The sequence below is a fragment of the Protopterus annectens genome, chromosome 6.part1 (genome assembly GCF_019279795.1).
Source record: "Protopterus annectens isolate FY-2018-M chromosome 6.part1, PAN1.0, whole genome shotgun sequence".
In the NCBI taxonomy this organism is placed as follows: domain Eukaryota; kingdom Metazoa; phylum Chordata; order Ceratodontiformes; family Protopteridae; genus Protopterus; species Protopterus annectens.
In genome coordinates this window covers 477,295,617-477,308,964 of record NC_056738.1, presented here as the reverse complement: position 1 = coordinate 477,308,964, position 13,348 = coordinate 477,295,617, and the positions used below count along the sequence as shown (strand labels likewise).

Genomic DNA, 13,348 nt, shown 5'->3' with positions numbered 1-13,348 from the left:
ATATGGTGACCTGCACTTGAGCTTTAGGTTTAAATGCCAGTATTCACTGCACTGCATTTGTCCTCAACCCTGAAGGTTTATATTAGTTTGGCCCTGGGTGCCAGATGAGCTGGCCATGGCTCTGTTTGAAGCTGGCCCTGAGTATATATTATATACCAGCTTCACTACTTCACTTAAAACATATTGTACAATTTACCCTTCACACCATCAGAGTAAGCTTCTGTGATGTTCTGCATTTCTAAAGAGCCTTAGCAGAGGTCATGTGTTAGTTCTCCCCCAAAAGATCATGCTTATGTCCTGACTATACAGGGTTTCCAGCATGTATTGGCCCACATTAGTTCTACTGTTTCACATGGACATACTAATATTATTTCACTTAAATGTTTATAAAAGCTGGATAAGGTCAGAGAGATTTCAAGATACACGACAGCACACATACATGCCTAAACTCATACTAGATTGAATGGCTTAATTAAGTAGAGCTGCACCTATATAAAGAAAGCAAGAAATGAATTTATAAAACTTAAAAAGCAGAGTATATGTAATCACGAAGTGTTTGGTACATTAATGTCTGTATAATGTAGCCATGTCTATTTCACTTTATCTAACTAGTACTTAATAACTGCAGTGCTTGCATTTGAAAATAGTACTGTTGCATTCTTCTACAACCTTCTTTTTTCCTTTTGACTGCATACTCAGAAAAAAGTAACCATGGTAACTTATGTTTTTTTTTTTGCATACCTGTCTTGAGGATGAAATGATCTGCATACCACCTTCCTTATGAAGAAACATTGCACAGATAAATAACATAAATAGGCATTTTCCTTTACATTTCTAGAAACAATATGCTACTTTATAGTATTTAATAAATGTTTTTAAGTCAAATGTAGGTTCCCTTATACAGCATCAGTTCCTTTCATGCTAATTGTATTGCTCTTGATATCACCTGCTTACATGACACTATAATATTTTAAAAGCATTTTTCAGATTTCCTCAGGTATTTTTCAGATCACCTATGACAATCATCAGAAAAACACTACTTTGCAACTACATTAGCAGTCACCCAACATGTACATAATGTTTCTAGACAGAAACATTCGATCTAGAATAGCTGCAGATAGTATTTAGAAATTTTAAACTATACTAATAAATATGTGTGACAGCATTCATTATGAGGTCTTTAAATCCAGGGCTCTGTAATGAGTAGTAAATGAGCCACAAGAACCAGCTTGTTGGCTCCTCACATGTTACAATCAAGACATATAAAATATAAATCTTTTCTTATACCTTGGCACAGTCTGCGGTTATCTGAGCACTTCACTTGTTTACTCTTTGCATATATATATATATATATATATATATATATATATATATATATATATATATATATATATATATTTGTGGTACATTGGTTTTCTTTCTGTTGCTGTAAATATGATGAAAATGGTACAGACCAACATGACAAAGCTAAGTAATTGAATCCTGTTTCACAAAGCAAGCAATCAGACATCAGCATTTGCCAAACCCTGTCTTGGAGAAAAGGAAATACTTCAGTTCTGGTAGAAATCCAAGTATTTTTTTTTTTTTTTTAAGATTCAGTAATACTGAAGTGTTGCAGGAGTATGAAACTGTGGTACACACATGCAGTTGTGGCAAGTTTTATATCCCAAAGAAGGAACTGTGAGGTGCTCACAAGATTTCATCAGACTGTACTATATGATTATTTATCTCCCCCTCTCTCTCTATCTATATATTTGATAACATGCAGTTCACTGAATCTTGAGCTGTCAAAATTTCTATAATGCATGAGAAAACTAGACATTGTTTACTTAATTGTGGAGTTTTTAATCTTAGCCGATACACATATGTAACAGTCTAACACTGTGCTTTTACCTTATGCATTGACTTTTCTTACACAAAAATACTTCACAATCTGTCAATAATGCAACACAAAAATAAATTAAATTACAGATATAAGCTACCATCCTTCACAAGATACACAAAAGTCCAGCATGAAAAAAACTCTCAAGAGATAAATATTGATTCATTTTTTGTATCCCAAATATTATCTCTGGCAATTCGTAAATGGCAGATACTCTTAGATAAACTTATCGATGACAGAAAGTATATTGCTTCCAGGTATTCTTACATCCCTTAGTGTCCCAAGTGGTAACTTCAGCAAAGGCTTGCTGCCATGTCAGGATCTCCCACAATTTGCCCATACACGATTCTAAATAAGTCAATGAATGCATTAATCCATCCTTCCCTGCCGTCTCCAGTGGCAAACTTGGCTCTCTCGGCAGTATAGGCCAAGGTGGCTACTGCTACACGGTAGGATTCAGGGTCCGGGTTGGCCTTCCATTTTAAAATAAACTGTTCAATTGCCTCAAGATTAGTAGGGATAGAGGGCTCATCCTCGCTGGGTGAGGAATGTGGGTCATCACTGCTAGGTTTCTTATTATCTGCAAGTGAGTGGCAAAAGAACAGTGTAAGGGATTTCCAGTACAGTCTCCTTTATTAAGTAAGTACTGAATTATAATTAACTTAATAGGGTCTTTGGCATTTCAGATTTCTGAAATGCATCTATACAATATCAAATAAAAGGAAAATATGTTGTTGATTCTAAATGAAAAGACTATTACTTCTGTGTTATAACCATCAAGAATTAATTTCCATGGTCTGCTCTAGGAGTCAATATATATAAATTCAGATAAAATATTTTGTAGTGATTTTAGTTACACAGATCTCCAGATTTGCTGAAGTAAAACTCTTTAATTTCTGTCTGTGATTCATTGCATATACAAAAAATAAATAAATAAAATTATTATTTTACTTCAAACAATAAATTAAAGCGTTCTAAAAATGTCCACACCTAGCAATATGAAATACAATAGTGTAACAGATGAATTCCTGATAAAATATGCTTTGAATATTAGCAACAGATACTCATGGATGTCAATGAAAGTGAGACAGTGACCCACTTTCCAGATGAGTTGCTGTCATTATAAATGATTTAACCTGGTGTAAGCCTGCTCTGATTCCAAAAAGCTTGCTTTTGGTGTAAGTGATTTACTTCTGTGTTAGGCCTATCTAAAACCAGGCTAACATCAGGGACAAGATTCCAAGTCCTGCTCTCAGTGTTAAGTAAATTTACTCGTGTAAAGGTTCAGAGTAAATTACTTTCACTAAGAGCAAGTCTTTTGGAATCAGGCCCAGTGTTGTCCCACTCTTGACAAAAGCACTCGTAGTTGAACGTATTCCTTTTTTCCCCTGTAAAGAAAGCTTTGCAGTTGTCATGTACATACTAGCTTATAGAAAAAAATCAACTTGTTCATTTATTTCTTCTCCATTTCTCACTTTCCATCCAGCCACATTTTCTTCCACCATTTCATTCATTCATTCATTCCTTCATTCATTCATTCATTCATTCATTCATTCATTCATTCATCTTTAATATGATAACTGTAAAATGTTTTCCATGTAGAACTTGTAATGTTGGTTGTGAGTATAAGATTCTGTAATCCAGAAAAGTAACAGTTCTGAGATAAATCACAGACTGTACTACATTAATTACCTACCCGTGCTATTAAGTAAAGTGTAATTACATCACTGTGTTCATAGGTTCATAGGTTCATACTAGGCTATCTGCCCTAGGGCATTTATAAGCCTAGCCAGAGTTGTGTGGCTTTCACCACCCCTTAGGTTGAAGAATACTATACCCATTAGTTTGCCATGCCTCTGTCCAGCAGTGATACAGAGATGATCCCCGGGGTAAACCTACGATCTTCCATCCACTGGTCAAGATTCCTCTTGAACAGAGCCAGCGAGGTGCCCTTATAAGACTGATTATTGAATACAATGCCCCTTTCAACATGTACCTCACAAAGCACATGCAGCAGCTGGAGAGACCATAGAGAGTCTTATAAGGGAAGAGAAAAAAAGGCAACTTATCTATGTAGTCTACCTCTCCTCTTCCTTAGCCCTTACTGTAACCCCTACCTGCAAACTCACACACACACACACACACACACACACACACACACACACACACACACACACACACACACACACACACACGCACACACACAAGCATTCTCACTTCCCACATTAAAACAAGCACTGAGATTTTTTGATGTAAAAGGCATATTTGTTTAAAGTATGTGGAACGACCTTAAAGACTTATTTGAATTTAACACGTCCAATGTGAATGAGAGACCTAACTTACAAATGCAAAAAATGTGTTTTTGTAAGTTTTGTAAATTTGTTAATGATGGATCTATTGTTAAAGTTACAAATTTTGAACATACAATTGCATGTTCTGGAAGTTGTAACTGTAACATAAAAATAGTAGCATATTTGGCTACCTGCATTACATGCCAAGCATACTATATTGGTAAGACTATTAGAAAATTAAAGGACAGAATAGGTGAACATCTTAGAGACATTAAAAATAAAAAGAATAACAAGGTCCTGTATAGACACACTAAGGTATGTGTTAAGTTAAAAAAGTGTTTATTTTTTTATTATAAATAAACTTGAACACAACAATAGGGGTGGTGATGGTGAAAGTCTGTAGGAACCCACAGAGAGGCTCTGGCAGTTAAGGCTGAATACTATGGAGAAGCCAGGCATAAAAGAATCATTGTTCACTTGGTATTTTAAAGCTGCGAGTGCAAGTAATTTAAATATACAGGAAGTTTTAAATAATCTCAATTAAATGCATTTATACACATGTATAAAAATGTTTCTAAAATGGGTTTAAGTCTAAAAAAATTAACTGTGTATTTATTTACTAATGGTGTTTTAACAGAATTTATTGAATACTTTGTGGTTAATTGGTTTGACTGTTGGATAGGCTTTTGTTTATTTATGTACTAATAAATTGTTACACATCTTGGAACTATTAATATTATTCTGATGAAGCCTCAGGAATCATAGGGGTAAAAGCGCTTTGTCTGTTCTATTTCATTTAATTTTATGTCAGTATTACGGGTTTTTCTCTGTTACTGGTGCCTTCATTCCTCTTGTGATTTTGTTAGATCATGTGTACTTGGCTTTGGTCAGATTTCGGTTATTAAAATGCATCTGATCACTTGTGCATTTGATCAACATGCATAAACTACTCTGTGGCAACAAAATTACAAATTGACAGATTATCATGGATGCACTTAAATATATACATATATATAGAGCTATCTTTCTGTATCTATCTATATCTATATCTTAATGGGTTCTTGTCAGAAGATTTACCATTTAAAAAAATGAATGTTAGAGCCCAGATATTCAAAAACATGGAAGACTGAACATTGTTTTTATGCTGTTCAAACTTCCAGATTTTCAAATATGTCATCTCAAGGTTCTAATTTTTGCTCTTTGGAGAGACTGATGTATTATCAGGGACCCGTATATATGACTGCAGTAAGTGTGGTTAAATGCTTTAGACTGACTCATTTGTTTTTCACAGTTTTTGATGGTTTGTGATTCTGTTTTTTTTTTTTTTTTTTTGTTCTGTGAGTTGACAAATGACTTGAGATTTAAGGACACACACACACACACACACACACACACACACACACACACACACACACACACACACACACACACACACACACACACACACACACACACACACACACACACACACACACAAGCATTCTCACTTCCCACATTAAAACCAGCACTGATATTTTTTGATGTAAAAGGCATATTTGTTTAAAGTATGTGGAACAACCTTAAAGACTTATTTGAATTTAACACGTCCAATGAGAATGAGAGACCTAACTTACAAATGCAAAAAATGTGTTTTTGTAAGTTTTGTAAATTTGTTAATGATGGATCTATTGTTATAGTTACAAATTTTGAACATACAATTGCATGTTCTGGAAGTTGTAACTGTAACATAAAAATAGTAGCATATTTGGCTACCTGCATTACATGCCAAGCATACTATATTGGTAAGACTATTGGAAAATTAAAGGACAGAATAGGTGAACATCTTAGAGACATTAAAAATAAAAAGAATAACAAGGTCCTGTATAGACACACTAAGGTATGTGTTAAGTTAAAAAAGTGTTTATTTTTTTATTATAAATAAACTTGAACACAACAATAGGGGTGGTGATGGTGAAAGTCTGTAGGAACCCACAGAGAGGCTCTGGCAGTTAAGGCTGAATACTATGGAGAAGCCAGGCATAAAGAATCATTGTTCACTTGGTATTTTAAAGCTGCGAGTGCAATTAATTTAAATATACAGGAAGTTTTAAATAATCTCAATTAAATGCATTTATACACATGTATAAAAATGTTTCTAAAATGGGTTTAAGTTTAAAAAAATTAACTGTGTATTTATTTACTAATGGTGTTTTAACAGAATTTATTGAATACTTTGTGGTTAATTGGTTTGACTGTTGGATAGGCTTTTGTTTATTTATGTAATAATAAATTGTTACACATCTTGGAACTATTAATATTATTCTGATGAAGCCTCAGGAATCATAGGGGTAAAAGCGCTTAGTCTGTTCTATTTCATTTAATGTTATGTCAGTATTAAGGGTTTTTCTCTGTTACTGGTGCCTTCATTCCTTTTGTGATTTTGTTAGGTCATGTGTACTTGGCTTTGGTCAGGTTTCAGTTATTAAAATGCATCTGATCACTTGTGCATTTGATCAACATGCATAAACTACTCTGTGGCAACAAAATTACAAATTGACAGATTATCATGGATGCACTTAAATATATACATATATATAGAGCTATCTTTCTATATCTATCTATAGCTATATCTAAATGGGTTCTTGTCAGAAGATTTACCATTTAAAAAAATGAATGTTAGAGCCCAGATATTCAAAAACATGGAAGACTGAACATTGTTTTTATGCTGTTCAAACTTCCAGATTTTCAAATATGTCATCTCAAGGTTCTAATTTTTGCTCTTTGGAGAGACTGATGTATTATCAGGGACCCGTATATATGACTGCAGTAAGTGTGGTTAAATGCTTTAGACTGACTCATTTGTTTTTCACAGTTTTTTGATGGTTTATGATTCTGTTTTTTTTTTTTTTGTTCTGTGAGTTGACAAATGACTTGAGATTTAAGGACACACACACACACACACACACACACACACACACACACACACACACACACACACACACACACACACACACAGACACACACACACACACACACACACACACACACACACACACACACACACACACACACACAAACCATTCAGTAAAAACTGCAAGAAAAACCCAGCCAAGCCAGAGTTTTCACTGTGAGGTACCATACACTTCCTGTAGTGGAGGCCAATGGGATATATGCAAAGGATATCAAGTGTTTCATCTGAATGGCTTTTGAATGTCTGTATCATTTTCTTACTTTTTAAGTCTTTATAGTTACATTCAGGCCAATAAAGCCAAACCTCACTAGCTGTGGACATGCATGTCTTTTTACTGACCTTATCAGCACAGTAGATAGTTTGGCTATACTTCAGAAACAAAGGGTCTTTAAATAAGGCTGATGCCCATTAAGATTAACAACTTTTAAGTCTTCATAATATTGTTTTTAGGATCATTCATCTATCTACTAAAAGAGTATTACTCTGCCACAGATAGAAAAAAAACATTTGCTCATTGCCTACAAGGATCTGTTGAAAGCCTCTTCATTTTTTCCCACTCAAAATTTTCCTTCAAAACACCCAGCATCTACTAGCAGCAGGCTTTATTTGAAATTCAGAATAATAATATGCTGTGTACCTTCCATGACTAATGCAGGTGGAAATTAGCATTAGGTGAAAAGCTTTCAACATGAGTGTTGCAACCTTGTAAGAAAGACAGCACTTTGGAAATGAATACATTGTTTACACTGCTGGAGGAGGTAACACCAGATCATGGAAACTGATGACAAAAATGAATATCAATAACATCTAATAAAAAGTACTAAATACATTACAAAATTACACAAAAATATATAAAATATACCTAAATCACCTCCTATAATTAGGAAATCACTACTTATGTGATTAAGTAGGTCCCTAGGAAAATGGATAAAGATCTTTCATGTTTAAAAAAATAATTATAAAAAAAAAAATAAGTCCAGGTTTTAAACCAGTCTGTAGCTTTCTGGTTATGTTATTGGTTAACCTTTATGGAAAAAATCTGCATACGCCTTTGTTCATATTTCAGGAGCCTCTCACATATATAATGATAATATGAATGATTTAGGACAGGTTCCGCTAAAATAACAACTGTCTGAAGACTTTACTTGAATATTGTTGCTCTCTACGTCCCTTTATTTTTATGACATGTGAGGCCATGCAGGAATAATGTGACCTTAAATGTCTTATTATTTAAAGCTCTTCTGAGAGCTAAGAGCAGGAATAAACTTTGCAAGAAAGGATAAACTGTGACATCTGAAAAAGCAGTACATAATAAACAATATAAACTTATGAATCTGGATAGGACAATACAGCTATTGTCCCCCCAAATAGTCAATTGCTTTGCTAGCTAATAGTACTGCTAAAAAGAATTGTACATAAGGATTTATTTCACTTTTATAGCATTAAACTGCTGAAATTGTAAAATGCCAAGCATTAGCATACTAATTGCATAAATCTCAAAACTACTCTATAAATTGATTTTTTGCAAGCAGGCAGGACCCCCTAGCAGACCACAATTTGTCAGGATCATGGCCCCCCACACTATATAAATCTAGAGAAAGGGTGTATTTGATTTCTTGCAAGAGAAATGACTAGCCTTTTCACAAAAGATGCACTATCTTACACTCAGACTTCAAAAGCAAGAGAGATTCTGGCAGTTTTTAGACTTAAGTGATTTGCCATTTGATCTACCATTTTTGCTGTTGTGCAGTTCATTTAGCTGACAGTAATTCTGATGAATTAAACCTATCTGTAATTATTAATATTTGTAAAGTATCCTTGTGGGTCCCAAGTGTCTTGGTCAGATTACCATCTGTGGGTCCCAAGTGTCTTGGTCAGATTACCATCTATCTAAGAGTGGCACTCATATGGCAGGTTACTGTGGGATGAGACAAGTATGTCATTTTACAGTATTATTTGCTTTCATTTAATCATTCTTTTATCTCAGTATCTACCAATTGTTCTTTGGGCATAGCTAGAAGCAATCCTATCAAGAGGGGTTTTGTTTGTTGACGAAACAGACATGTTGTTTCTGTTTTAAAAGTCAAAACCTTTCTTTGTAGAAAATACATAGGACAAATGGGAACCTGGAAATCTTGAAGCAAACTAATTCAGGTGGTTTCGCCAGGTGGCAAAGTAGGTAGATCTTTAAAGACAACAAGTAAAAAAAAGCATGTGTACATATCTGGATAATATTTTGAACAAATATATTTTCTAATTAGTATGTATGATTTCAGTCATGAAATCATGGTAATACCTTCTTAATGTAATTCTCATCCAGTTATGCTCTAGTACACTTAATGAAACTCAAAGAAAGTAGTTTAAGAGTGAAGTACTTCTATGTTTGCTCAGAAAAGTAGGAAAAAGTCATATTGATATGATCTGGCAGGAAGAAGAGAAAATTGTCTAGCAACCTTAATGCAACAGGTGATATGAAATTATTGTTTTGTTTTATTCTGTAGAATAAATAACTGACTAGTACTTTTTTATAATAATTTAACTTTTATTATTATTGTCCACTTGTCCAAAAAACAAACTAGATGACTGTACCACTGCATTCCATGAACTTGCAAACAAAGTTGACAAAAGCCAGTAACTTCTAATCAAACTTTGGCTAGTATGAGAGGGTCTATATTAGAATGCCGAAACCTCACTTATGCAAATCCTGAAAGGCTGACACATACACAGCAAACTGCAAACTGCAAGAACACTGAATGTCCTTAAGCGCGACATTCAAAATATAGAATTGCCATAGTTGGCCAACTCCACTGCCTGCTACGTACTGCCTACCCAAACAAAATAAATATGAATGGTTTGCTAAATATGCACTTACTTTAACCCGCATCCTAACCCTAAGGTCAGTAACTATTGGACATTTACGTTAGGGAGCTATACCAGATAAGGGAATCTCCTACTGACGTTTTACCTCACTAAACATAGTGTGGACAACTACGGCAATTCGGTATTTTGAATTTCGCCCTTAAGGATGTTCGGTATACATGAGATTTGCTGTTTATGTGTCGGCCTTTTGGGTTTCGCGTAAGTGAGGTTTCGTCATTCTAATATAGACCCATATGACAGACAGAAAGGAAGATCTACAGATGTGCTGTCTGAATATTTTTGTTGTACACTATACAAAATGCTGTTCTTCAATACTACTGCATGATTCACCTTAGACTGTACCTCAGATATTTAAGCTCATATGCACATATTTTAGTCGTTCACATCAAATTAATTTTGGTCTCATATGAATAAGACTCCAGTGCTTGTATATATTTTTGGTTTATGGGTTATTGCTTTTATAGTGTTTCAGAGTTGAAGAAAACAAAACTCCTTGGGTGGTTAAAGGACTTCAGGGCAAAACCAATGCGAACAAACAGATAAAAAAACAGAAATCCAACATCCATAGATATAATGAAAGCAAACACAATATTGTGTTTGCTTTCATTAAATCTTGGACGTTGGACTTCTGTTTTTTTTTTTAATCTATCTTTTTTCTTTGTCTGTAGTGTGTCAGAGTTGGAGAGAAACAGGTTTTATGCTGTTGTCCGAAATGCAGTGACCTCAGAGTGAGCATGCTAAATTAGAGAGTGGGGAACTCCCTTAATGAGAAGCTGCAAGAGTTTGACCCTGACATAAAAAAAGCTTCTTATTCTTTACATTTGCTGACTTATTTTGAGCTTGATACATGATTCTATGTTACTGTATGGTGCACGTCATTAGCTGAGTGCTTGTAAACTGAGCTTGTTCTTTGAGGACTCACAATGGAACCTAAATGACAATGAAATCGACTGTAACAACATGTGTGAAGTAATCAATTTGCTGCACTTGTTATAATTTCATTACTATGCAAAATAAACTAGCATGCATGAAAATATACCAGGGATGTCATTTTACACAATACATGCAGGTGTTTTAATATTTATTTTGCATTACATAGTAAATATTAATTATTTTCATTGTGGTTAGAGAACAAGTAGATTCCAAGAAGGTAATTTCTTGTAAAGATGATTGATTACCCACAGATGTCAGTTTACCTACAAGTGATCAAAGCTCACTCATTTGACTCACCTGTCTCAAAAGAATAAATATTAAAATTTCTCAGAAACAATATAAAACCAGAATCCCCCACAGCCCCTTAGATTATATATACCAACTCCAAAGTTCCACCATGGTGGAGAAAAGGGGAAAATTTCCTGAAAAGTGCTCCACGGCTCAAACGATACAGTACATTGCAATGAAATTCAATGTGCCATTACATTTTCACACTAAAGCCATTCTCCCACCAATGCATCGGCCACCTGTAACTGTGATTCTCTCTAACATAATATTCAAATTTCTAGTACATTGTGCTGATTCTGCTGAAGTTTCAGAGAGCTTTAAATACTATGAAAAGCATTGCATAAATAAGTGATCTCCCAGAAAACATCAAATATTCATCTTCAAGTGCAAGAAAGTATGATCTGAAAGTTATGGTGGTAAAGAGGGATAAAGCCCTCCCTAACTATAAATGCCATTCAATCAAAAAGTAATAATAATAGTAATAATAATAATGCCATAAACATGATAAGAGGCAGCAAAAAAACAAAACAAACACGCTTTTAATTCACCCTAGCTACTTAGTTACACACCTTTCTGAAGGAATCAAAACACTGTTATACACTTGTAAGCATTAAATAACCTGCTTCATCACTTTACTTGATTACTCAAAATGTAAAGATGCATACGTCTCTACATAAATTTATAAAAATAAAAAAAAATAATAAAAAGTTATTTAAATAATAAATGGAATTAGATTACATACTGCCATGCAATTTTATTATTCATGCCTTGTAGGCATAAATGTTTTAAATTTAAGAATTGAAGTAGAACATATGACAGCGCTACCTCTAGATAAATGAACGCCAGCTAAAACAGTAAACAAAAAGTCTGATATCACCAATATGACATTGCAATTCATGATCAGCCACAGGATTAGAAATATTTTTACATCTAATATCAGAAAATATTCTTGTTTATAGAACTACTTCTTCCATTGTCTGGAGACTTTATACATGGAAATTTTTACATAGATCTTTTTATACACCTTTGATGATGAATAAAATAAATAATAAAGATAATTTGTGTAAGAGATGTAATGTAGAAATTAATGCTGACTGGGCTCATATGTTTTATGACTGTATAAAATTGAAAGAATACTGGAAGTCAATTAATGAATTTTTGCAGGCTCTTTTTACAGATAATTTCATTATTTCTAAATCTCTTATATTATTCAACACACCTGTACCTCAAAGTGTTAAAAAGGTTAAGCTTCCCTTGTTATGGTCTATTCTAGCAGTGGCTAGGAAAATAATAACTAGAAATTGGATTTCAGATACACCTCCTTCGTTCAATGAATTTAAAAGTGTTATGAATATAGTGTGCCATATGGAAATAAACACAATTAGGACAAGAACAAATAGAAAAACATCTTATTATATTGTATGGGATAATTTACAAAATTTGTTAAAAAATTTTAATTTCAATAGCATGGTATTTTAGTTTAATTAATTGATCTGATTGTAGTGGATGTCTTTGTAAATACTTTAGTTGTTTTGTTGAATATTATAATAATACCTATTTTTAATTACTTGTATAAAATTGTTATGATATTTCTCTTATATGTTAAAACAATAAACCTGTTTTGAAAAAAAAGAAAATATTCTTGTAAACATACTTTTGCCCACTGCTTGGTCTGTCCTATATATCATTTGGCTGGAATGCAAGAGCATTTAGTCCATGTACTACTCTATTAGACACACACACATATATATATATATATATATATATATATATATATATATATATATATGTAAAATGTTTACATTTATGTTTACCATTTATAACAAAATTAGCCCCACGCATAACAAAACCTGCGCATATTATATCTATCACTAGAATACATGCCTACACCTAATATATAAATCCTTCTGCCAATCAGTTTAAAAGGCAATCTCTTCTAAATTAAAGCGGTGTATAAGAAAATAGTTCTCCTTGGAAGTACTTGCTTTAACTTGACACCTGACAACAGAATAATCCAATTTTCCATAAATACCTCCTTGAAAACATTAGAAAAAGTGATAAATCTGATATTAGAATTTAATTTATCTAAACATTCATTACCCATTTGAGCATTCAATAAATAAA

At 33.5% G+C, this 13,348-nt stretch overlaps 1 protein-coding gene across 2 annotated transcripts in view; it reads right to left on the bottom strand.

The window, feature by feature from the left end:
• Positions 1-13,348, bottom strand: part of COL6A2 (collagen type VI alpha 2 chain) — a 253,069-nt gene that overhangs the window by 23,862 nt on the left and 215,859 nt on the right. The window contains exon 28 of one of the 2 annotated variants that reach the window (XM_044075925.1): positions 1,592-2,462. The exons of the other annotated variant lie outside the window; for it this stretch is intronic. Within the exon in view, the coding sequence (XP_043931860.1) occupies positions 2,176-2,462 (287 nt within the window). The 3' untranslated portion in view covers positions 1,592-2,175. Of the gene's footprint in view, positions 1-1,591; positions 2,463-13,348 lie in introns of those variants that run through there. 2 annotated transcript variants of the gene reach the window in all.